The sequence below is a fragment of the Tetrao urogallus genome (genome assembly GCF_951394365.1).
Source record: "Tetrao urogallus genome assembly, chromosome: 5".
In the NCBI taxonomy this organism is placed as follows: Eukaryota; Metazoa; Chordata; class Aves; order Galliformes; family Phasianidae; genus Tetrao; species Tetrao urogallus.
Window position 1 is genome coordinate 57,581,532 of NC_136818.1, and position 27,191 is coordinate 57,608,722.

The 27,191-nt window shown below is 40.7% G+C and overlaps 1 protein-coding gene across 1 annotated transcript; it reads left to right on the forward strand.

Annotated features, from left to right (window-relative positions):
* TRUB1 (TruB pseudouridine synthase family member 1) lies at positions 1-26,733 on the forward strand (the record flags this gene model as incomplete). Its single annotated transcript, XM_079536035.1, has 8 exons — positions 1-133; positions 216-311; positions 3,877-3,932; positions 17,651-17,732; positions 22,621-22,693; positions 23,915-24,054; positions 25,120-25,176; positions 26,519-26,733. 8 exons carry the CDS (start codon positions 1-3, stop codon positions 26,731-26,733), a joined length of 852 nt encoding a protein of 283 aa, XP_079392161.1.
* Positions 26,734-27,191: the final 458 nt, after the last annotated feature.

Below are 27,191 nucleotides of genomic sequence, written 5' to 3' on the forward strand. Positions count from 1 at the left end.
ATGGCCACCGGGGAGCTGGGGGGCAGGGCGGCTGAGAAGCTCTTCTCCCTCAGCGGGCTGTTCGCCGTCTACAAGCCCAAAGGGGCCACCTCGGCTGCCGTGCTCAACCTGCTGAAGGAGAGGCTGCTGGCAGGTAGGCGGGCGGTTGGGGGATCTGCGCGCCCCTTCCTGGGTTCTGAGGTTGTCTTGTAACGCCTTTCCATTTCTGTTTGCAGAAGCCGGTGTGCAAACAAAAGATAACAAAAGGAAAAAGCAAGCCTTGAAAATTGGACATGGTGGGACTTTGGACAGTGCAGCAACAGGAGTTCTGGGTAATGAGCAGTACAAATGCAGGCACAGGACGTGGGAGGCGCTTCTGTGCCTCCGTGTGGAGGTGGAGGGATGGTCTGGATACGTGCAGCACACACTGCGGCTTTGGGTTACTGGAGAAGAGTGTCCTGGGTTACATTTCCTTTTTGTGTACTTGTACACACGTGTAATAAGTTCCTGAACAAGTTTTGTTGTTGTTGTTTTTTTTTTAACTTCCTGAGATAACCAACTTTGTTGGTCATTGCTCACATTCCTCACACTACATCCCACCATGTATCCCGCCACGTTTTCTAAATTGCCTTTGAAATTTATGTGTTATTTTTTGCTTGTTTTGTTTTTAGTTAAGCTGGGGATTTATAGCCATTGTAATTTTCTAAAGTATTTGTTCCTTAATGTGTTTCTGGGATTTTGAGGGAACCTTTGGGGGTTATAATACTTGTCAAATAAAAAATGAGTAACAGCAATTCAGGTGCTGTTTACTTCTGTGCTAAGCCTCAAAAATTTTTCATTTGCTGTCTTCTCTTGCTCATTAAAGAACAGTCATCAATGAGGTGATTTTCAGAGACCCCTTCTGACCCCTGTGATTCTGTGTGAGGCTTTGCTTTCTGATCATAGAATCACAGAATGGCCTGGGTTGAAAAGGACCACAGTGATCATCTAGTTTCAAGCCCCCTGCTGTGTGCAGGGTTGCCAGCCACCAGACCAGGCTGCCCAGAGCCACATCCAGCCTGGCCTTGAATGCCTCCAGGGATGGGGCATCCACAACCTCCTTGGGCAACCTTGGGCTGTGCTTCACCACCCTCTCTGTGAAAAACTTCCTTCTAATATCTAACACCTAATCCTCCCCTGTCTCACCAGAAAACCATTCCCCCTTGTACTATCATCTATTTACTGAATTTCTTCATTCCATTAATGATTATGATGTATCAGTTGCTATTACTGAGAACTCAGCTGTAATTGTGAAAATTAGACTGGATTAATCCCGTATCATACACTGTCACCAATGGTTTCATTGATGAGTAATGCTAAAATCTACAGCTTGCTTTCACCACAGTTTTGTAGCTTAACTTGGTTTGAAGAAGTAACAGCGATACTTCTTTGGTATTGAAAATCAACAGGGGGAGCATTTACTATACACAAGTATATCCACTGAATTCTAATGAAATGAGATATCCATTGAGTTTTACTGTGATAGGAACAGTACTTCCAGGAATGTTTGTGGAGTCTGTTGCTAGTGGAGGTCTATATATGCTGATAATTGTTCTGTGTTACCTGTAAATGTTTTGAAACATAACCCTTCTTGGGCTGGAAGAGAAGCACTAACTCCGTCTTCCTGTGTTGTGTGACCACTCACCAGAGAATACTGTGTATCTGGCTGAAGTGGATGCTTCTGCTTTTCAGGGATGTCCCCAATGAGCATACTACTGCTCACTGTGGGAAGTCAACAGCATTGATCCAGAGGGAAAGAAAAATCTCTTGTCATCCTTAATTGCTTCTCCTAGTGTTCTCTGATATCCATCAGTCTCCAAAGCCAGCTCGTGTGGTGTGACAAAAAGTACTTGGGCTTGATGTGCTTGGTAAAGACAGAAGTGTATCACCTTAATATGCTATGGATCGATCCAAAAAGGTATAGAATGTTTCATTCCACTGCCATACAAAGCACACAGAGAAAAATCAATGGTAGTTAGATTGGAAAAGACAAGACTAGAGAGGAGCAGGAAAGGCCGTGTGTTGAGATATCTTGGGGATTTGGTTAAAATGATTAGGAGAAAAGGAAGAACATGATAGAATCAAGTCATTCCTAAGCTGTGTTCTGCTTTTTTGTGTGTGGTAGGAGGGGTCAGGAAGCTTTCTTTCTTCATGTATCTTAGCATAATGAAGTATTTATCTTCCGAAATGTGAAACAATGGGAAAGAATAAAAGGTTATACAAGTTGCATGTCTGCAACTTCACTCGTATGAATTGCTGATACAGAGTCTTGCTTGGTGTGTGGGGTGTACTGCAAATAACTGGGCAGTGGTTTTCATCAGAAGATGTGCTTTGGTATTTCTTTTTGTATTTACGGCGGGTGTAGATGAGGAAGAATTTTGGAGGCAGAGATCAGTGATATGTACGGCATGAATGATGGGCAACTTATGGGCCAGGTGGTAGACAGCCCTGTGCTGGTGGGGCCCTGTGTCCTAGGGAATTCTACACCATCTATAAAAAGGCAGTGGTAAATGAGCAACGGTAATACTTCTAAAACTGAAGTAGCTATTTTTTTAATCCAAGTTATGAGTGATGTCAGTGTGTTGCAAGAAAAGTGCTTGGTTATAAAGTTTTATGTGTGCTTATCTTCATTTCTCAGCCTTGTTGTAGCTCTGCCTGGTGAATTTGACAGGAACAGGCTGAACTGAAGGTACGAGGAATTACAAAGGCGAAGGCATATGTGACTGTAAAAACCCCAAGGAATAAGAGGAGAATTATTGAGAATAAGAAGTCTTATGAATCTCAAGAGTGTTAAGATTGGAAACATTAGAGCACAAATGTGGTTTTGTTTCTCTTTTTTGTTTTAAGTAGTCATTGAGCTAGATGCTCTTGGCTTTTTGACTCAAGTTAGTACAGAGCTGATTTGTTTCAAATGCACTTAACTCCTGTAGTTTTACTAATATCAAGGACAGCTGTTCCATATTCCTTAGCTTGTGTGTGGAAATAATTTCCCCTATATAGTTCAGGAAAGGTGAAGGTGACCCTTTATTATTTAATAGTAGAACAATTGTGGAATAATTCCTTAATTTCTCATTAGTGCTTTTTTTTCTTTTCTTGATGTGACACAGTGGAGAATTTCTGCAGTGAATTACAGTAGATAGCATGGCAGTATTCTCAGGAATGTGTGTCGTGGCAATGTGTCTGACTCATCCCAGTTCTCCATCTTCCTTCTGTTATTATTGTTTCTTTGGATTGCTGTATGTGGAGCAAATCAATAGAAAGGCTTATCCAAAGCAAGCACCTTGTTGTAAAAAAGCTCTGAAGTAAAATGTAAAATACTGCCTTTTCCCATCTGCTTGTCTTGTGAAAACCTGACTGAGAATTACTTTGCAGAATACTGATTTAGGATGGAAGAAACAATGGTTTGTGCGTATACAATAACACAGGGGCCTGACTAGGAAAGATTTCTGACAGCCTGGTTGGACCTTTTGATTAATTTACTTTGTTGCAGTGACTTCAATGAACTGTTTCATTATGCTGCCTTGGCTGTGTTACTCTTTGCCTCTATCAGCCTTTGAAAGGCCCATTTTACTTGCAATGCAGTCCAGACTCATTATTAGTGAGCCAAAGCTTTCATCAGATGAGAGACAGGGTTAATTGCACTATCTGTTTCTCTGGTGATTAAAAGATAAATAAATCTAGGAGTCAAATTAAAGCATTTTGAGAACTAGGTGGAGCTTATTTGTCTTCTGCTTTAGACTTCTTTATTTCTATAGTCTGATTTTTTTTTTTTAACATTAGAGCTTATCTCATAATGGTGTTGAAGAAGGGAATTGCAAAGCTGGTTTAGAAGTGTAATTTCTCTTTCTGTCTTTGCAGTGGTTGGTATTGGAAAGGGAACGAAATTGCTGAAAACTATATTGGCAGGTTCCAAGGTAAGGAATGCTGAATGACCTGTATTAGTGCTTGTTTGTTTAGTTTGATTTCTGTTTTTCTTTCAAGTAAGAGCTGCACCTACATACAAATATCTGAAATGTCCAATATAGTTACTGTAAATAAGTACAACTGTTCCTTTCTGTGTTTGCACTCATGTCTGGGATGGTCATTGAAAAACCTTTATTTGTCTTTGTTTTGCTGAAGAGTGTTAATAAGGGATTAATTCCTGTTTTGCAAGAAGATAGCTATAATATTTTGTTATTTTCAACAAAGAAAAAGATTGAAAAGCCATAATAAAAATGGCACTGTGAGAGACGCTTTTGGAGGGTAATTGTGTATGATGGTTCAGGTTTTGGTTGCCTCTCATATATGTAGATAGCAGAACTATGATTTAGCTTGCAGTAACAGATGTTTCTTTTCTTTCTTCTTAAATGCCAGGAGGCACCTTTTGGAATTATGTCTTGTTTGTGATAGTAGCTTTGGGTTCAGAGTCTGTGCACTTTAGACAGGCGAGCTACAAACACATGGACAGGCACATGTAAGAAGCTAAAGGTGACAAAAGACTTCTGGCTGAATGAGATAAACCAGACTGGAGCCCTGGAAGATAGCAAACTTGTTGATTGCTGCTTTTGACTAGTTGTGCTGTATCTTTGGTGACTGTGCTCCAGACTGTGGGTATTGCTTACTGAGCAGGTGCGTGTACTCCAGGAATAATGTGCAAATGTTGGTTCCTTCTTTGCAAGTGAAATCTGTAGTTTTGACCATTATTTTCAAATGAGAATTTTAGGTAAGGCTGACAGATAGAGAAATCAATTAAGCCTTCCTGTCTTGTGCTTGGGGAAAGTCAATAGTACGTTCAGCATATTGATAGCCTTTCTAATGCATTCTATTTTCCTATTTTTTCCCATTCTCTTCTGGTATGAACATCTATAGGCGTCGAAGTGATACATTGATGTAGAATTTCACTGATAATCTTCAGCTCAACAGAAAAAATGTTGACAAAAGAGAATACAACTAGGTCAAAAAGCTGTAGAGACCGATCCAAAACTGAAATGGGTTTGCATTGATAGATAGGACCAGACTTCAGTCATTTCCAATTTGAAACATCAGTAAGCAGCTGGAACGGGATGTAGAAGTGAAAAGTGAGAAGATAGATGATAAATCCAATGTGTGTTCTGAAAATGTGTTCTGAATGCTTCAGATGTCACATTTCTTACAAAACGTGGGTTTCTATCTCTGAAAACCTACAGACATCTACCTTTCCTTGGCTACGGGCAGAACTGAGATTAAAATTAATTTGGGGTTAGAATAGATATTTGAATAGAAAAAAAAAAAGAATGTAATTTTAAAATTTGCAATTTCAAGAAGAATAACAGCAATTCAGCTGAAGTCAGCTCTTGTGTTTCTCATGGCAATCTGAACAGTGCTTGCTTCCTAATTGCTTGCACTTGAGTGACCAGAATCCAAGCGCATCCACGGAGGAGCATGCTACAGCATTGAATATTGTTTTCATAGCAGCTTCTTTTCCTGAACCAGCTGTTCTGGGAGGTTTCACCAATGCTTTTGTATCCTCCTGCCTTCTGCTGCAGCTGCAGAATTCTTCTGGCTTTGGCTTAGTTGATACTTCCACATGTCACCCATCCGTGACCTTTTTCAGTAGACATCTGCCTAAAGCAGGCTGGTCTTTGTTCTGAGAGACTATGGCTCAGTTCTGGAAATAGGACTGCCCAGATCTCCAGGTCTAGAAGTGAGTTCCCAGCCGTCCTTAGGAAATGATTTATCTTGTAATGCTATATTTTCCTACGCAAGTCTAACCTTCTGTCACTTGACATCTCCCTCTTAAGAGCTTGAGAGAGACATTGAACTAATTCAGCTAAATTAAGTCATCACAGGTGGATGTGTGAAAGTTCTTGATTTCAAAACACCTAAAGCTCCTAAAGAGCCTCTTAAGCTGATTTTCAGAGTGGAAATAGCTCTGGTGGATTAAGTAGTTTCTATTGTTTTGGCAGAAGAGCATATATATAAGCTCTTTTGTGACCCGGTAGCTCAAAAAGGCTTAGAGATGCTGCTACAGGACAATGGAAGGGGACACAGAGGAGAAATGAGCAGTGGAGACAGTCCATCAAGGTCCTCTTGCCAGATCCAGTCTCACCTGGCTTTGGGTTGGTACAGGCTGTGTGCTTATGAGTGAAGTGAAGATACATCCTTACAGCAGATCTACTATTCCCCTGCAACTGTTCGTGTTCTGGTGTGGCAGAGGGTGTGAGGCTGTGCCAGATGGTGTGGCAGTCATAAGCTTTTGTTTGGAGCTTGTCTGCCTCAGCTTTCTTATTTTCCATTTATACTTCGGTAACTTTGGCACATGAAAACTCAGGAGGCTTGAGGAGGCTGATGGATCTGCTGCAGGCAGCTGCTTTTTGGTTTTGACCATGCTGTAATAAAGGCTGGTATCTTAGCAAGAGATCTGATGCAGGTAAATTAACAACTGTCTAAATAGATTTGAGTATTTTTTTCTAAACATCTTCTGCATATGCCATAAACTTACACTCTGATCTCATCTTTTTACCGCTGTGCAAACTATAGTGTATGCTGAAGCTTTTCTTTTATCCTGCTTATTCTGATAAAGATTTGGCTGAACTGGCTGAACGTCTCTGGTTAGGATCTATTGTTTCATTATAGGAATATATCATATCTTGTAAAGAAATATTTCAGTCTATCATTGTTGGCAGCAGAGCTATGCTGAGTGGCCAAAACGTATGTTTCTGCAGTAAACTCCATATGGTGGCTCTGCCAGAGATTGGACTGTTTCTGTGTGTTTTTTTTCCCCCTCAAACGTTGTGTGAAACTTTCCTGACTCTGTGTGGCAGCTATGAACGTTATCACTCTATTTGCAACTTATGCACATTATACAGGGAGTGTTACTCATCCACTGTAGATCAAGTTCTCAACTGGTGCTCTGTTGGTTTGACCTCCTTATGAATTAATTCAAAACAAATAAAAATGCGTAGCCAAAGGCAATACCTACTTAATGTTCCAGATCTCATTGAATTCTTACTCTTTATTCTGAATTAAAAATATATGCAAGCTGGCTTAGTTTTTGTTTGTTTGCTTTATTCTTTTCAAGTGACTCAAGTGAGAGGGAAAAGATGAATCCTCTTGGAGAAACATAAATACTGAGCATTTAATACCAATGCCATAGAGAATTGCTCTTCCATCTCACGTTTTGGGATTGGACTTGCCAGAACTTTTCTCACTGCATTGTTTTGGGTGTTTTTTGTGTTTGCAAAATGAAGAGAGTAGAATGAGGAACTACTCGTTTCAGCAGGAAAATGAATATAATGGGAGTGGGCCAATTTCTATTACAGTAAATTATTTCAGTCTTGTGGGTGACTGGTCTGTCTCAAACAAAATGTAGAAGTGACTTTTTGGGATGGACAAATGGAGTCAAGAGTGCTAGCTACTAGCACAATTTCCCAAGTAGTACTTACATTTTAAAACCTTTTATATCCTTGAATGTGCTGGAATGTAGGTACAGAGAGAAGAAATAACTGGGGTCTCAGCAGAAGAGAAAAATAAAGGACTGGCAATAAGCAGTGTGATTCTTCTCTGTTCTAACGCTTCCTATTTGGAGATGTCTTCCAACACATACAGTATTTATTTTTAGGTGGGATAAAACAGGATAATTAAAATGTTTGGGCTTTAATACTATGTTTATTTTGTATATTTTTCAGTGAGGTAGCATCTGGGCTCGCCCTAAGCATTTTATTTGCATCTTACAGGTGTGAATGAGGAAAGGGCTTGGCCATCCATCTAACTGTGTTTGAAATCATTGCTTCTTAATGAGCAGAAGGCATATGTGCTTTGTTTTCATCTGAGGGTGCATGATAATGTCATGGTCCGAAACCCCAGGAGCTCAGTGATGTGAAGGGGTATTGGTGTTTGCACAAGTTTGGGCAGGGACTACTTAAAATAGAAAATGTAATGTCAAAAGTTCAAGGTATTACAGAATGGTACACTATCCTAAATAAATAAGAATTAAAAAACTCTGGATAGAGTAAAATGCAATCTGCAAATCATTGCAAGGACTAGAGAAAGAATATGAACAGAACAAGAATAAATCACTGATATGTGACCACCTAGATTTACTGTAATTGGAAAAAATTTAGCTTCTATGAATCCTGGATGGGAAGTGAGTACTAGTTCATTGAACAGGTCTTCATACTTGTCATTTTCACTTCTATCCTATGAAATAGGGCTTATTTGTGTAGGAGTTGATTGCACATCACGTATGAGAATTTTGGAAGCATAGAATCATAGGATTGTTGGAGTTGGAAGGAACCTTTAAAGGTCACCCAGGCCAACTCCCCCTGCAAAGAATGGGGGCATCTACAGCTTGATCAGGTTGTTCAGAGAACTGTAAGTTGCTTCTTGCAGTGTAATTTGTGGCTTAGAATTTCTGTATTGCAGAATTGTTTCTCTAGAGGATTGAGACCAGGTGCTACAAAATACAGTGTCTATGAAAAAGGTTGCCTCATTTTCCTTCCTGTGAATGTCTTACTGTGCTAAAAGATTAGGCTTTAATTTGTATCCCTTAACTTCTCAAACATAAAGGCTGTTGGCTGTTTCCATTGAATTTATTTAAGTACTTCACCACCATCTTTAGGTAATGAGTTCAATCAATTAATAATGCATTGAAAAGAACATCTACTAGTCGTTATAAGGAACAGAATTAATGAAGCCCTTTGTTGTGACTTAATTTGCTTATAGCTCATTAGACACCAAAGCCCCATGTGGACACTTTGGTATCCAGGAATACAGGGGGGCTCCCTCTGGGGCCTCTTTCTTATTTGAAGATCTGATTTTTTCCCCTCTGTCTACCTATTTTCCTGAGATTTATAAGAACTCGGGATCTGTGTGAACTCTATTCTTCTGCCAACATTTGTGTGTTTTCGCATACAGATGTGCAACGTGATGGTGTAAGTGCTAAATCTTAGGCAACCCTGCTTTTCTTTTTAAAGAGGCTTTTTTTTCCCCTGCTGTTTTAAAATGTATTTCTAAAGCAGTTTGTTCTCCAGTTCATGTTCATGAATTACGAGTGCAAGAAAATAGAGTTGACTTTCCTTTTGAAGGATCCTCTTGGTTGTGTGTGCTGTTATTTTAAATATAAAATTCTCTCCTGCCTCACCAGCAGAGCTCTTTGCCTCAGCTAGCTTTCTTTTGCAGCTGGTAAGATCAAAGCTACGTATTCATACAGTGCATAGTGATGTTGTTCTGTTTTCTTTTTTGTATTCTGATACTTTTAACATTCTCTCGGAAGGGCAAGGTTTGTGGGTAGTGGTAATGCTTTTTTTTTATTAGATCTGTTGATATAGTAGAGACAGCTCAGCATTTGAACGTGCAAGCACTTTCTCAGGTCTGAAACAGAAGGCATGGATTTTAAAATTAAATGTAATTTCAGCTCTATTTGGAGAGGTAGGTGTATTTTAGACCACTTCTGAAAGAAAATGCATTAATGCTTGTGCCTGTGGTACGCCAGCAGTTCTGGTTGGGCAGGCAGATCTGGCAGGTAGAACCCCAAGGGTGTTCCGTGCAGATGGGCTATGTTTTATGACCTGCTTTAATAAAATGGAGTAAGAATTCTCCCGCATGGGCAGCAAGGTTCTTGTTCACAACCACATGAGCCAGGCTTCCAGTCACAAGGCCAGGGCATTGCTATTGCTTGCTGGATGGTTCTTCACATGGTTTTTGGGGGTATTTTGCTTCCAATCTGCACTGCTTCCGTATCCAGTGGTTTATATTTGTCATAAGGAATCCTAGTAATACTGATCAGATTGCTCTCCAGCACTTTCACAAGGAAATTTTTCATCAACACCACGTTTGTTCACTCTATGGCATACACCCTTTTATTCTCACGGCTCCTTGTTTGTTATCCCACCACCGAAGTAAGGGTCTGACTGAATCTGTTTGTATTGAGATGGAAGAAGGAGCAAAAAAGAGTGCTATATGTAGCCTGCTCACTTAAGCAAAATGGATTGCAGTGACATAAAACAGCAGTACTTTGCCTGTGTTCAAGCCCAAAGAAATTATTTCCTTACAAGGAGGGTAGGAGAAGAAAGAGAGATAAGGTTATCTCCTAGGGGAAGGAGAGCGCCTGGTGTATTATACATTGTGGAATGTGAGGGGGTTAGTGTGAGGTAACGTTACACTGTGCCATAAATCCGACATCTCTATTGAGCCCAACTTCTTTCTGAGCCCAGTGGAGTTATGAATTTTAGTTCCCAGACTTGTTTTGAAAGGTGTTTTATGGGTTTCCCTTGAGTAAGAGGACTGGCAGATCAGAGAAGGAATGATTGTTTTACGAGCAGCGTTAACCCGCAGGCAGATGGATGCGTTTCAGCCTTTGTAGACTGGGTGATTCATCCTGACATGTGGTGGTTGCTTAATTTCATCCATTTAGGTATTGTCTTTTGTGTGTTCAGTAATGTACATTGCATTCCTGAAATGCAGATAACAGGGCAGAGGAGTCTTGCCTTTTCTGTTACCTGATATTTCTTACAGTATTGTGCAAATACAGTAGAGATAATGACTTTCACCTAAAACTTGTCCTGTTTATGTCTGTAGCCTATTACAGCTGTATCCAAATGCTGCTGTGAGAATGTTTGCTTTTTGTTTAAACCACTACTGACACCTGAGAATCTTTGCTGAACAAGAGCTTGCTGTTATAATTCCATGCCCTCCTTCCAGAAATGTCTGGATCACTAATGTACACTCAGCATGTTTTTCAGTCCTGTGTATGTTAATTGTATGTTACTGATTGTCCCAAGATATTAACTGAAGATCAATGTTAGTTCATGGAAGCACAGTCTTCCTTCTTATTTTGGTACCAGGAAGATGCATAAAAAGAAGGCTAGGAGGCTGCATGAGTTATGTTGTTTTTGATGTGTTTTGAGAATGTGCAGAAGGCGTTATCAAAACTTGAAGTAGTGTCTGTGCAAAACAAGATGCATGGAGCAATGCTAAGCCCACGCAGTGGGGGTTACAGAAATTGGGAAGGGCTGAAGCGGTACGTGGGGAAAGCGTTCTCACCAAATGCACATTTGTAGCGTCTTCAATTATCTGTTATTTCAATCATGAGGTCTATTTTTCCTAACAAATAATAACAAGAAGCTGATATGAATACCTGCTCTTTCCTTACCTGCCCAGTATCCCCAAAACACAGTTGTAGAGAAAGAAGCTGTTAGATGGTAGAAACAGAAGCTTTCCTGTGGCACCATTAGTAAGCTGGCTTAACATGCTGTGTATTGCTCAAGTCTTTTATGTTAACCCCAGAGGCCCAAGCTATTAATAGCTCAGCACCATGCTCTATTAATATTCACACATTTTAAAAACTGTTGGAAATACTGAGTAGACTGCACCTATTGTGCTGCAGGAGCTCTTTCCACCAAAAATGCTGAGTGTTCTAAGAGCATGCTATAGTGTGATTTTTCTATTTTTTTACTTGCAAGGTCAGTGCTGCCCTTTCTGTCTTGACCTTTCTATAATTGTGTGTGTCTGTGCTGCACATACAGGTCTTCCTTACATTCATTCATTAAATTAAAAGAATATATATATATATATAAAAACAAACCCAAGGCCGCAACATGGCAAGGCCTTTTCTCTTACTAAAAATCAAAGGAGAAAGAAAATACATTAAAAGGTTTAAACAGCTGTTCTGCATTGTTGTCTGTAGTGCTCCTTTCAGGTGACTTAGAGATGCTCGTAGCTTTGCCTTTTAGAACTTGCAGCATCTTAACTTTAGCAGCATCTTTGGATTCCGGAGGCTTTCCTGCTTTCAATTTTATCTGTGAATTTTATGTGTGTGAAGTTTTAGCCCCTCTGGAGATACTGTTTCTTATTTCTGGGCAAAGAATTATGAATTTGCTTAAAACTGTTTCTCAGCTGGGAGCTGAAGGCTGTCTGGGTTTATTTTGTATGCTCTGCAGCGTAGGTGCTAGACGGCAGAATGAGGAAATGAGTAAAGAACAGGTACTGAAGCTGAAAAGAGAATTTAAGAGCCAGCCTGAGATATTTTGGTGAGTGTGATCGGTTCCTCCAGACAGCAAGTGTCAGGAAGGTTTGAATAAATAGACTGTGGTTTCCGTGCAGCCACTACTGCATGTGAGCCTACAATTCTTGGATAGAAAAGATAGAGCCTGTGTTGTGTCCATGAATGACACATGGCCATGATGTTGCCTAGGGGGACCAGTGTTATTGAGGGAGAACAAGCATTTCTGTTGCTGTTGAGATTGTTTGGGGTTTGGTTGTTTTTTCTCCCACTACTTTCTTCCCTTCCTTTTAACACCAGAACTTAAACTTGCTGGCCTCTTCAGTTACCACTTTGTGTTCTCTCAATTCCAGGTAAAGCATCTCCTCTGGGCTCCCCTCCTACTGGTGGATCTGCTCCTTCACTTTGAAAATCCCATCACCCCGTGCGCTTGAACTCTTTAAATAAGCTGACATAAGAGGTCAGAAAATCCTGTTAGTCCAAGAGTAAAGATCAGATAGTTCTTCAGCAATGACAGTACAATTACAGCTTCTGGCAGTAAATAAAATTTAGTGCCGGCTTAGCACAAAGTCAGCTTTTTTTTAGGAGGAAAATGGATGGTGGAATAGTTGTTATGTTTGTGGATATTAAGAGGACATGTTTAGTGTTCGTTAATTTTGAACTTGCTTTGTCTTAAAATATTGAACTCCTCCCTAATCCCGCAGCCTTAATTTTGCGTCTGTGCAACCTGCTTTTAAGAGATTAGGGCTCTTTGTTTTTAATATATTGAAATCTACTTAGTGAGAGTGCTTTGTTTTGGAAAATAACTGAAACTATGGCAACCCTCTTTTCTTTCAGCATTTGTCTATCTCATGTACTCTCTGTTGTGGTGAGCGTTAGTACACTGGAAACCATTGGTAGCTTCAAATGTTATACGAAGAGCAAATACAAATTATGCTATTATTAAATTCAGAGCACAGTAGTTGTGCTTTAGAAATTATGCCACACAAACTGGATGTCTGATTAAAACTGAGAGTTGAAAGCCTCTTTGCTATCTGGATAGCCCAAGCGTACAAAAATATCACTGCTTGCACCAGGCCTGTAGGTTGGATGGAGCAGACACTGAATCGCTACTTGCAATCAGTGCTTGCCTGGTCTCATTCATGTTCCCTGGAGCACTTGGGTTTACTGTTGTTGTTGTGTTGCTTTTTTGTTGTTGTTGTTGTTCCTTCAACGACAGCCACACACAGACATCACTTTGCATAAATCGACTTTCTGTTTCTAGCAGCTCTAGCTGCTCTTTCTTGGCTTCCAGTCTCTTGCACGTGGGCCGGAGCCTTTATGTATTTTCCTTTTACACTTCTGTGTTCAGTTGTTGCTGTGATTAGAAAATGGGTCATCCTTGGATGAACTCTTTTGAACTGCCTTTTGCAGGAGTTTGCCTTGCTGGGAAGTTCCTGCATTGGGAGCCGTCTTAAAATCTTCTTGACAGCTACTGGTGACCTTATTTCATAACCCTGTTTCTGCCTTGTTTCTCCAAAGCATTGCTGTTTAAGAAAAGCTTTTAAACTTGTTTTAGTTTAAGATTTCAACTGTCTGGCTTCTTTCCCAACATTTAAAAAAAAAAAAAGGCTCTTTGATATATTAACAATTAAAATGGAGAAGTTCCGTTCCACGTCTGTCTGGCATTCGCGCCGATAAGTGGGGCAGACGTGCCTGGCACTCAGCCCAGGGCCTTCAGGGCTGTGTGGCTGCAGAAACCCTTGAACAGGAGAGGGCTCTTCCTCCTCTTGTTCCTATCTCGGTTAAATGTGCATACTGGTAAAGCCCCGTCCTTTTTCTCGCTGTGTTCATACTTTCCTTCTCCATTCTACTATCAGGATTTGTCTTAAATTGGATTTGGAATCAAAAAGCCAAATGATAGCTCTTTTGTTAGCAAGATGTTATTGTATTTATTGATTGTGAGAATTCTGATAGCGACTATGGTTGTGGCTGAAACAAAACTTCTCTGTATGTGATCTTTCAGGTAGAGGATTTGTCATTTCCTTCTTCAAGGTTCCTGTCACCCTGTTTTCTCAGGCACTGGCTTCTGGCCATGTCCCGCTCACAGGTGTGGCAGCAGCCATGTGGCTTCCAAAGCACAATCCTCATCTTTCTCATCTTGGGGTTGCATGCACCATGTATTTGTATATGTATCCCCCAGTCTGCTGGACACTTTTCATGCTGCATCATCAACGGCAGTGTTTGCCATTTCATAGCATCTTAAGGTTGTCTCTCACTAACGTGAATAAAGAGTTCCTTATACTTGAAGGCTTCTGATCACTTTGCCCCTTGTTTCAGCTGCCATAACATCAAGAAAAATGGTTTATAGACAGCAGAGATCTGTAGCCATTCCCTAATGCATGATGCTGTATGAAGGTCTTACCTCCTCAGGGCTGTATTGTTCTAACAGTTGGGAGGCTTTGGGGACAGCTGAGCACACCATTAGAAGTTGAAATTAATGCATGATGCTACAGTGCATACAGGATATGAGCGGGAACGCTTCATCTTAGCTTTTAATGTGCCATGCTTGCGTACTGTAGCTTCCTATAGGGGAAGCTGAGGTGCTGGTTTTGATCTTTAAATGATTTCAGTCTTGATCTCTTGAGATAAGCAAGGGGAAGAAACATAAAGGCTATCCGTTGGCAGTGAGCTCTGGTGGCTGCAGAGGCTGGGTTGTTTCCTGTAGCAGTCTGTATCTGTGAGGCTTTTCCACTAATTGCAAGATGTACCACCTTGGGTTTTTTGTTTCAGGTTGAGTGGGCTGAAGTCAGTGTGGTTGTGAGCCGTTGCCAGCTGCGTTCCTGCGGGGATTTATAACTTGAGAGTACAGGAGGAATTTCACTGGATATGTTTTATAAATCTGGAAGAAATAAATGACTGTCAACACAAGTGAGGAAAGGTCACCAAATGCTTACTGGGTGGCTCAATCCATTGGGCAGTTGTGGGGCTGTGTGAAGCCTTCCGCCTGCGGAAGACCTCATACAGGTGTTCGCAATCGTTAGGGACTCATCGGTCTGTCCATCTACCTCGGTGCACACCAATGTGGTGAATGGTAAAATGGCACTTATTGCAAGCAACACACTCTTCTTATAGTTGTCCCTTATATCACTGTGCTACCAATCACCCTTGCTACGGTTATCTGTGCCCAATAGACGTGTGGCATGTCTTGTCTTGCCATGTCTCATCATGGTTTCTCATGAGTCAAGGAGCCCCCGCAGAGCCTGATGACTGTTACAGCCCCCCTTTCACGTATTTGCTAACCACGCAAGGGGGCCCACACAGACTACGCCTGGTTACGCCTGGTGACCTTGACAGCCCCCGCTTTACGTATTTCGTTGACTACATCTCTAACTTGCGTATTTTGTTAACTACAGCTGTGCAAGTTAGAGGCTAAGGAGAATGAATGCTGAGCTTAGATACAAAATAAGAGGAATGATGGATTAAATGTGGACTCTCATCTTACCTTCTACAGTGTCTGGGTCCTGGATACTAACAAAGGGGAAGTAAACCCTATTAAGTGGTCAGTAAGAATTATGATGTATAACTGTAGATGTCCAAGGACACTCCAGAGACTGATATGCAAACCATCTCTAATTCTTAATTTCCTGACCTGTTCTACCCTTCTTAGTGGATTATTGTATTTTTGACTTGAGTGTTTTGTGACTCTTTGAAGGCTGCTCTAAGAAATGACAATCTGTAACTAATTTTAAGGTTTCTTTTTATTTTTTTTGGATGGCATTTAAGGATGGCTTTCTGTCTTTTTTTTGCAGAAACCAAAGGGCAAGTCAAGTGTTGAGCTTTGGATTGTATGGTTCATACTGTTTGTGTTCACATATATACATACTGTATTATCTGCCCGCTACTGGGAGGTCAAGTGAAGCTTATTATTAAAACAGACAGCCTGACCCAAAACAGAATTGGGAAGAAAAAGTGCATTCAAAATGAAGTAGTATCAGTACTTCCATTTGGAGATGTTTAATCAGAAGAGGTATGAAGTTTTCAGATTTTAAGTTTCCCTGAACTGCTCAGATCATTCATTGTGCTATAATTGTTAAGATCCTCTCACATTTTTTATTAACCTCTAGAAATAACTGCTGAATGGTGTCTCTTTCTAACTGTGCTATTAAAGTTAAGAACTAGATCATTAAATGTCTCAGAGTGCAAGCAGTTTTATGGTCCTAAAAGCAGATGATGTACTGTTAAGTTGTTTATTGTGGAGTGGCCTTTGAGCCTTCATCCACTTTTTCTTTTCCATACTTTCCAGAAGTAAACATGACAAATTGCAGGTAGATATCTGAATGCCTGATTTTGCAATTTTCTGGTGATTTGGGCATCTTAGTGTTTAGAAAAAAGTGTACTTTGCTTACCATGTTAAGGCTAGAGCTATTTTTATGGTGAAGTTTGCAGTCCGCTGCCTCTCGTCTATTTCTGCTGCTTCCATTTACTGGCAGTCGCTTAAAGAAATACATTCAAGTGGCAGGTTGTCACACAGAGCAAAATCAAGACGTGTCTTAGTAGTCCCATTCTGTAGGTGTGTAGGAATATGAATCACTGTTACTACTTGAACTTGTTGGTTCTTTGCAAGGATACTTAAAAGGGTGAATTGCATCCAATTGTGGTATGTTAGTGCTTCTACCTGTCTGGATGTATTCCAGTAGAATTTGGTCAACCAGGTTCTGGAAGGTGTCTTTTTTGTGACTTAGTTCAAATTGTTACTAGCTCAGCTGTGGTAAGTTATTAGAAGCCTTCCTGGGAGTTAGGCTGGTGGAAAACCTGGATTTGTTTATTTATTTATTTTCCCCTGGACCATGGAAATGCTTGATATAGGGCGAGTGAGTCTTTGTGGCTCAGCTGCCCTGTGAAAGCCACGGGGCAGCTGGCTCTTCTGCCAGCTTCTTCAGGTTCTGCCTGGCAGTACTTGTGGGGAAAATGTGGCAATGAGGACTGAAGCTGCTGGCGTGGGAACAGGTTTGAATGCTTGCAAGTTACAAATACACATTCAAGATAAAGATTTAGGCGTAAGAAAAATCCCTGAAATTGAAATATTGTGTGAAGCGATGACAAACAGATGCCTGTCAGTGGCCTCAGTCGCCGTGTGCTAGGCACAATGTCCTTGCCGTGTTCAGGTGTTCTCAGCTCCTCTAGCTTTAGGCTATTGCGTGTCACTACATCTTCAGCTGAGCTGTTGTAATGTTGTGACTTGGAACCTTGGAAGTGGTGTTGTTTTGCTTTTAGTAGAAAGGTTCTCTGTGTACCATAGAAACAAACAAGATTGTGAAAGAAGAGAAGAATTGTGCGTGAAAGGTACTCTTCTTGGCTTGCTTAAATAGTGACATAGGATGCCTTACAGAGACTTTGGATTTTAGCATGCTGTAACTTTCTCTATGATGTATTTATAGGAAGAAATCACTTGCTTCTTCCTTGGCTTTCTAAAACTGAAGTCATAGGCCTATGTAATGCAGTGTTTAATTTCTTTTTGAGTTCCCTCTTATCTTTACTTTTGGTTAGCCAAAGATATAATTCTTCCTGGCCTCATCTGAAGTATTTACTGTTTTGCAGGCATTAAAAAAAAAAAAAGAAAAAAAGAAAAAAAAACCAAACCACCAAAGAGGAAGTTGAAAATCTGATTGTTTTTTTTTTTTTCTTTCCCAGAAGTACACTGCCATTGGACTACTGGGCAGAGCTACTGATACATTAGATGCTACAGGAAAAGTAACTGAAGAAAAGCCTTATGGTAATGACAAGCAAATTGATATGCTTGATGTTATTTGAAGGCATAAGCAGACTATGTCATAGAAGAGTGGAAGAGATGTTTGGGGCTCTGTGAATTAAATTTAAATGTGAAATCAAACTAGAATTATTTCATCTTCAACTTCAGTGCTCATCTAATTTAGTCCAGCTTCATGCAATTATGTCCTGTGTGTGTTCATTTCTGTTGAGGGGAAAGAAAACAGTACAGGCAATAGATTAAGAGGGAGAAAATAGAATTGAGCAGGACTGTATCATTTTAAATCTTGAGAAGGCTGACAAATGGCATGCTGTGTCCAGTAAAACTTTCCTCTTTCAGTGTGTAGTCTCGTGAGTCCTCTTTTAGTAACGCCCTTCACAGCCAGTAGATGAATAAAGTACCTACATCTTCCCTCCAGGATGGCTGTTTAACTACAGACTTTGTGACATAAAGTGAGGATGGCAGGATGGCATAAGCTTCCCTCTACATATGTTTACCTACCAAATCTTGCCCTTGCTTGCAGTCTGTGTCCTAGCAACTTTAGTATATGAGATTTTCTGACCCGCAGAGCAAGGGTTTAAGGGTTGAGGAATAGAATACATAAGGAATACATAAACATGATGAAAAAGGGGGCTTGTATTCCATTCCTCAACCCCAATATCCTTTCTTCTGTTGTCCTTCTTTTTACACAAGGCGTACAAGCATGATTTTGTTGTCCAACTTAAACCCCATGAATCAATCCAAATTGCATTATTTGCTAGGCAGTGCTATTTAGAGATGTTGAATCATTTGCTTTTGTCTCAGGGCTGAATTTCTTTCTGAGCTTCTAAAGAACTGAATGCCAGCTTGGTATTGAGAATTTCTAATTGCCAGCATTTGGTGATGACTGGTAAATGCTTCCCTGGTATTTTCTAACTCAAAGTGGGATGCTGTAGCTCTGCTGCAATGAGTATTCATTGTAGAACGCTCGCGAAGAAACTGTGGATTAACTTTTCAAGTAGATGAAGCCCCCATTGTCAATTAAAAAAAATAAAATGCTATCAGTCCCACAGAGAAGCTCAAAATGCACTTTCATAAAAAGTATTGGCACTGGCTGGGCAATTCAGTACTGGATGGGGGACGTGGCTTCCTTTTGCAGGATGGAATGCTTATGAAATTGGTCTGTTGCATTCCTCATTCAAATCAGATTCCAATTCTTCCTGAAGAAGGGTTAAAGAACATGCATACTCCTTTTTCTCCGTGCTACCTATGTATTTTATCTTTCCTTCCTTCCTTACCTTCAAATAAAGCAGGTATTTCTCCAGTGCTTTCTCAAAGCAGCTTGGCTTTCTGGGTGACTCACTCACCCCTGATCTTAATTGCTACTCCAGGAGCATACACAAAAGACATTTGAGACAATTTTCAGCATTTCTTGACATCTAGATGGATCCTGGGAGATGCTGAGCATCTGCTAGGGAATGCAGACTCTGCAGTGCCAACAGAATGCAGGGCTGGGACCTGGAGCAGGAGAGGGCAGTAAAACAGCCTACAGGATGTGTATACCTCCTCTGGAATGACTCCACTGGACCCAAAGAATAAAGTGCCTGAAGAAAGTTGCCTCCCATGATAAAGTGTCAGATTGTAGTCCTCAAGGTGATTCTAGGCAGCGCTTTGGATAGCTGACTGTTGTGTGCTAAGTTGATCACAGTGAAGAATGTGTAGGAGAGAACTGCTTGGGCTTAATCTTTCCTGGACTTCTGATGGTTTTTGTTTGCCTTTTTAGCAGAGAGAGAACTTGTATTATCATATGAGATTTACTTAAGGCTTCATGCTGCTCCCAGGCTCAGTTGCTGACTTTGGAAGCGGCAAAGGGTTCAGTGTTCCTCTGATACTTTCCGAGGAACTCTAGCGTTTGTAGCCTTTCTGTAACTACAAACAGGAATGTTCATTCTGAAGCTTGCTTCCTCCCAGCTGCTCACAGACTGTATCCAAATTTGGGGAACAGAACTCCTCAAGGTTTTCTCCATGTTTCTGCTGATTATGCTACCCAAACTTTAAAATGCTGTCTTTTCAGCATTTTGCTTGTCTGTTTGCAATTAGTTGCTGCCAGATTGAACTGAGGCCAGCTGCAGTAGTTTCCTTGGATGGTTGTGGCTAATTCTTCTGGCCTTGTGTTCTTCTTCAGTAGGGTTTGTTAGCAAGCACAGGGCGAGATCGCCCTGCAGTGGGTGCTTCTTGAGGCTGTGTCACCTCTTGGTTTGGTAACTTCTACAGCTTTCTATGTGTTTACAACAGGAAAATATTTCTGCAGTCATCAGCACTCAAAAGCACTGTTCTTGAAAATTTTCATTTTAGGAGCCAAAGCATTCTGGTTGTTTTTAGGATATTGGAGGAGTTTTGGGTGCTGGTAGAATCACAGGGGATGTTCCAGTGGAAGAAACAGTTGGTGCGGACACATGTAGCCCCACTGTTGGTGTAAGAGATTTAGGAAGAAATTTAGAAAATAGGGATGAATTAAGTGTGTTTCAAATAGTGCTCACACAGAGCATCTGTAGTTGTTTTGTTTGAAGCTAGGGCTGTCATTACTCTTGGGGATGGGGTGCAGTTGTCCTGTGGGGCAAACTTAGTCCTGAATCAGGGCAACAGTCCTTTAACCTCCTCTGGAAGGGCAGATTGCTGCTACTTCAATCCAGCTTCCAGCAAATCTTGTGTTCTGGGATGTGGCAGATAAGGATATTTGGCATTTGCAGTCAGGGTAGTGGGGAGGATGAGCTTATTGTTGGTAGCAGGAATGATTGGGATCTGTGCCAGGTAAGTACTGGAGAAACCTCTCTCCACCCCTTGCTCTCAGAGAGTGGAGAAGGGAAGTCACACAGGAGAGAAATCTTAGGAACTGTGGAAACTATTCATTCTTTATGGATGTGCTTATATTCCATGCTTAACAGAGGGCTGAGTCACAATGTTGCTCTGAACTTGCTGCAGAGAGGAGCTGTTAACCTGCTAAACTCAAGCCTGGGGCTAGGGAAGGGAGAGCTGGGGGCACAGGGCTGGAAGGGAGATATTTCTGCCGAGCAGGAGTGAATTCCGTCCTACCTGTATGGTGGATTCAAGGAGAGTGGGAGTTGGAAGACAGTAAAGGAATTGGTTTGCAGTGTATTTCTGTGCTCTCCTTAGCCATGAGTCCAGACTGATGCCTGTAAACGCACAATTTATACCAGTTTAGACACAGTGCAACTGTTTGTTTGGATCTGGATTAATGGGGTATTCATTGGTGTCAGGTTGCTGGGTAAAAACTATACCAGTTTGCTGTAGGGAAGAGCAAGAATCCAGCACAGCCCTTAGCACAAAGGCAATGCATGCTGGAGTAGAAAAAATAAAATGTTTTCAGAGTTGAATTCTGACCACCTTGAGCCATGATGTATTACAGAAAACAAACGTGACTTATTCTATATCTCAACAAACTCATCTGTAAATATGTAGTTTGCACAACTTTGTAATTGGCTTTATACGTCATTCCTCACATGGGGATTTCTTTTTCCTTAGACATTAAAGTCTAGCCTAAAACAGTGTGGAGTTTGCAAGAAGGCTGACAGGATGACAGGCATCAAGTTGAGTCAAGCTAACTTTTCTCTGTGTCTTTGTTGCGATACATCGCTAAACTTCAGTAATGCAATCGGACTGAACTGATGGTGTAAGAGGCCCTTCAGAAGAAGATCCAGACTTAACGTGCAAGCAATTCTGTCATTTCTGCTCCACGTTCTGTTGTGTGTTGCTCTCTCTCAGCAGCCCTGGCTGACCTGTGTGCCTTGCAGACTTGCTGTTCAAAACACTTCTGGAGACGGTGATGCTGCTTAGGGACAGCAGGTGCTCCCAAGGCTACAAAATGTGTGTTGTGGAAAGGAGGTGCTGCATTGCCATCTTCAAAAGTTTGTGGGAAAGAAACCTCTTCCTTCTCATTTTCAGCATGAAGGGCATCAGTTTTGTAAGGGCTGCAAGTGCAACTCTCCTCCAGAACAAGTTAATTTCATTTATATGCTAGGGTGCAGTTGGCTTAGGGTGATACTAATAAAATATAACTTATGAGGCAGAGGAGAAAATATTTACTGAAGTGCATTTTTATTACAGATCTCATGTCCAAAAGCAACATACAAAAGTACAAATACTTTCTAAACAAATTAGGGGTTGATGTCATCTCTACTGAATAGTGTTTCAGAGGACCGACGCAACCAGCTCCTTTACTTCAATTGTAGCCTTCCCATAAAGGTGGAGCAGGTGTGTATGTGTACCACTGAGAGAGCAAATTTCTAAAAGTCCTTGTTTTCTCTTACAGGATGTCTTCAGTGCAGCTGACTTAATTATATGTAACAATACCTTTGTGAGCATCTACGAGTTAGATGTTTGATAGAGGAATTTAATGTGTTGTTCCAGGTGAAATCTTTTGCCTTGCTGGGAAAAAAAAAGTGCAATGCTTTTGTTCTCCAGTAACCTGTTGTATTTTTTCCTTGTGCTTAAGCATTCTTAAAGAGAAGTTGCCAAGGCCAGATGAGCATTTTATTCTTCTCAGACCCTTAGCAAGGGTTAGAATAGCACAAGATTTGTAATTTTTGTGTAGTTCCCAAGAAAAATTAATTGTTAGTCCTGATAGAGAGAAATTGCATAGCAGAACTATGTATGTAGGGATTTCTGCCCTTCTGAATGTGTCCAGACTGTCTTAATCAGCCTGGACTGTTTGTTCCATCTTGTCGTGCTAATTCACACACTCCTACCTACATTCTGTTTATCTTTCTTTGGCATTGTTCATCCAATCTAAATTCAGACAAGGGGTACCACTTTTTATCTGTTTGTACAACATGATTGGTGCCATTAGTGCAATGTGAATAACCATTCTTAACCCTTTTTTTTTTTCTTTTGACAGACCAAGTAACAAAAAGAGATCTTGAGAATGTGCTGCAGAAGTTCACAGGGGACATAATGCAGGTTCCTCCACTGTAAGTTCCACAACATTCTGAACTCTCAGCTGTTGGGACTTGCCAACAGGACTTGGTTATGGCAGAAATAAAGTAGAGATGTTCTGGTAAGAAGGTAGAGACATTGTAGACTTACAGGTTTAACATTTGCAACTGCGGGTCATGCTGCTTTGAACATCCAGCTCAAATGACAACCTGGAGTCTGTTTTGTTGATTGAAGTAGAGTAGCAGTCTTAAGCAGGTCTTACAGGACTAGGGGGGATTCTGTCCTGTCTTCCATTTAGAAGAGAAAGCCACAAGAATTTAATTTCAGCTACAGAGTAGGGAGAGGCTTACTACCATCAGCTTGGAAGTTCTTTAAATGTCTTCAAATTACTTTGCTGAATACTTAAGAGTAGGAATAAATTGTTAGTGATTTAAACTTCCTTAGCTTTACAGTTTTCGTCTAGTCAGGTGAGCCATGGTAACTGGCAGTATGCAAGTGCTTAGCTTGTGACAGATGGCTTTCATGGTGATTTAAACTAATGTGCTTTCCTCTGCATTTGCATTGGCTTGGTTACTGTGGCTGCACTGTGAGCCTTGTAAGGTCAGTAATTCAGTAGGTGTTCTGTTTATGTGACCTTTTCAAATTACCTTCCAGTAATTTAAGCAAGATCATTTTTGACTGTTGCTATAGCTGTCTTTCTGTCAGGGCCAAAGTGGGAGGTTTGGAAAAAATTTAACATTATGAGTGAAATTAGTGGATTAAGCTTTTGTCCTAAACACCCTGAAACAAGGCTACATAACCTGACAGATGCTGTTTAGGGAAGACCCTGATCTGAGTAAAGTTGAAAGGCAGAATTACAGGTGTTGCCTGAGCAATACCCAGTGCTCACCTAACACAGCACTGAAGCAGCATGTCCTGTAGACTTCTGAGTGACGAAATGCTAGAGGCAGCTGCAAGCATTGTACTTCTTACAGCAACTCTTTGCTTTCATAAACTGCAAGCTGAGTGATGAAACACTCAAATCTAAGCAACAAGAGGTAATTTGAGGGCTATCTCTTGTTTTCCAGGGTACATAACCACTGGTGAATGAGATTATTTTGTGTCCAAGAGATTTCAGAAGTACTTGCTAGGTTTTATGTTTTTGTGTAGAAAGGATTAGAAGAGTGAGTGTATGCTGTTGTGGTACAATCTTAACAGGAGGGGAAGCTTGTTCTTTTATAACCGGGTGACGTGTTTTTCGTGCTCCATTTGATCAGCTATTCTGCTTTGAAGAAGGGTGGAGAAAGGCTATCAACGCTAATGAAGAGAGGAGAAGCAATAGAAGCAAAGCCTGCTCGGCCAGTAAGAGTGTACAGCCTCTCTCTCCAACAGTTCCAGCCACCACTGTTCACACTGGGTAAAGGCCAAAGATTATTACATAGGGTGATGCTACCAGCTTGTTTGTTAGTGCTTATTTATGCTCAGAATGGCAGTAAGATATTGAAATGGGTTTCGTTTTCCTCATCTACTTATTTTGGTGTGAGCCTGTGTGCAAAGACTTTCACTTTGCAGTAAAAGCACCATATTTTGGTTTTAAGTTAAGCTGATTATTTGTAATCTTTCTGTGAGGGAAAATTCTGAGAGGCTGGTCAGCAGATTATTTGCATCTGTCCATGATTTTGCAACCTCCATCTCACTCCTCCTTTCTCAGGTCTGCTTACTTCACCTGATCCATTCTTTTGCCTTGATGCCCAGAGCAATTGATGGTCCAGTATCAGCTATTGTCAGGGCTTTTTCTAGTTTGCATTGGCGGGATCTTACCCTTTCTTCTGTCATACATTAAGAAGCACATTAATAAATCAAAGATCCTGTTGTAAATGTTTTATGCTACTCTGAGGTCTGGATAATCGTTTGCATTGAGATACTACCTGGTTGACCCGCAATTGGACCAGATTGTATATGGTGAGCTGATTTGAGTGACAGATCTCAGTGCTGTGTTACTTCAGGCCTTACTTTCTGTTTGGGTGACCAGATGCTGATCACTAGCAGCAGGGGAAGTTAAAGGGGGATTTTGAAATGTCAGCAGCTTTCATCGGAGCTGCCCAAGTGCAGTATCTTAAAAGCATTGATAGCTATTTTAGGTTATTCCTGAAATAACTTGGTTTCATCATTAGAAATATGAAATGACCTTCTGAAACCTTAGAAATGAATAGAACTGAAGCATTTTTAACGTACCATAGCAAGCACTTAATTTCTAGCAAGTTAGTTCAGTTGCCATTGTAGTTGCCTTCCCTCCTGTCTGGCTTAGCAATCTCACCCGCACATGTGTTACAGGATGAATAATTGATGTTGCATCCTATAAATATTTTATCATTGGGTTGTTTGCTCAGTGCATTTTTACATTTGTTTGGGAGCACGGTCTCTATGTGAAGCGGATTTCACATTCTGCTGGCAATTTACCATGTCACCATTAATGTTCCAGATGTCGAATGTGGCGGCGGCTTTTATGTCAGGAGCCTGGTCAGTGACATTGGCAAAGGTGGGTATGAGGAGATAAAGAAAGTGGTGGCTTTCAGAAGTAACGTGTCTGCTTATAGAAAACTCTTGCCTTTTTTTTTTTTTTTTTTTGGTGTCCAGCCCCCAAACTTAGGTACAGTTTTGCAGCTTTGTGTTGCTATCACTTGCTTTTAAGTACTAGAGTATGTTCATTAGGAGCGTGAAGGAATGAAGCCTAAATAATTGCTCAAGAGCTCTGGGGGCTGTGGGGATAAAAATGGAGTGAGGAGTAGCACTGAGAAAGAAAATGCAAGGCAAGGTGGGAATTTTTTTTTTCCCCTCTCCTCCATATGTTAAAGCTAACTCAGATTAAGGGTGAGAAGAAGCAGAAGAAAGATTCTGCCTTTTTAAACATTATTCATCACATTTTGAAAGCAGATTGCACAGAACATTACCATGCACATAATAATCCCCGGCTGCTGGAAAGTCTTCTTCACTTGTGATTATTTCTCCAGTGTTTTCTTTTTCCTTCCCTTGTACTGCAAATGATGTTGCTTTCCCACAGGATTATTTGTCTTGCATCCTATATTTATCAAGCTGTGTGATGGAGAACAGATAGTCTATTTCAGTATTTTTTTATTAAGTGATACATTTGCAGACCAAGAAAACAAGTGATGTGAGAGTATCCTGTGAATTTCAATGTTATTGCTTGTGCTTAGGCAAGTCAAAGATTCTCCTGCTATAGCCTCCTGTGTACAGTGGATTGAGTTTAGTCACTTAAAAAACACACCAAGGTAAAAATCTCTTCCCAGCTGGCTCTTTTTCAAACTATGGAATGCAGGAAAAATCCTTCTGCCCTCTGACAGGGTGGACAGGAATATTTTAGTACACCTTTATACTGAGGAGTCAGCTCCAGTTGCTCTTATCTTTGGTTACTCCTCTTTATGTAATTATGTCCTATGTGTATTTAACCCATCAGAAGATCTGTTTAAATTTCAAATGTTTCCATGTCTTAGTTTATATTATGTTGGAGAGCGTCACAGGGATAAGAATCCCAGAATTCTTCTTGAAGGCAAAAATGCTAAGGCCTCTAAGTACAAGGAAGATCAGCACATGGTCCTCTGCCTTTATTTTATGTCATTATTTTTCTTTCTGATTTAAATCTGGAAAACTTCCTGACAACTTTCTGTCAGATTTTGAACTCTTACTGCACTGAAGGTCTGCTGAAATCAAAGGAATTCCTTGCCTCAGACTTACGAAGATGTAAATGAGTGATGAATGTTCATTTCAAAGTAAGCAAAGCAATGCAGGCTACGTGTAGCAAAATAAGTGAGTTAAATTTGACCGTGTATTTCTTGTAAATTCTTGTTTCTCCTGTACTGTAGAACTTTCAACCTGTGCCAGCATACAGGAGCTGACCCGAACCAAACATGGACCCTTTACGCTGGAGGAGCACGCGCTTCATGAAGACAGATGGACAATTGATGAAATTGCACGATCCTTAGAGCATTGCATGTCTCTTTTCCCAGGAGAGCAATCTCATAAAAAATTTAAGACAGAGCTTCCTGGAGAAACTGCTGTGAGCTGTGAAGATAAGTGATAAGTTGGGTCAACGAAAAAGACTGAATGATTGAGACGTTTTTAGATTGGATTGGGATTGTCTTGCCTTTTGTATAAATTTACAGGTCTGTGTTGGGAGGGTGACAAAATGCAGTCCAAGACAAATGGTTCTTTTGTTTTCTGGGGCTAGAAGATGCACTGAAAACATCCAGTGCCTGCTGCTCCATGATCTGTTTATTTCTCTCATTACATACTGTAAATTGTTCTGCCACTGACATCAAGTCTGCATAAACTTTTAAGGAACTGATAGGCTGCCCTACAGCTGTTGTTACTAATTCTTCAATAAAAAATTACAAACCTTAGGATTTACTGAATGTGTTCCAGAGAAAAATCCTTTTTTTCCTTGACAGATGCTTCCAAACACTGAAGTGCCATAGTGACAGGACTTTCATAGCTGCAAGGCTATATGAATACAGAGTGGCAATTTTTTTTCTTGAA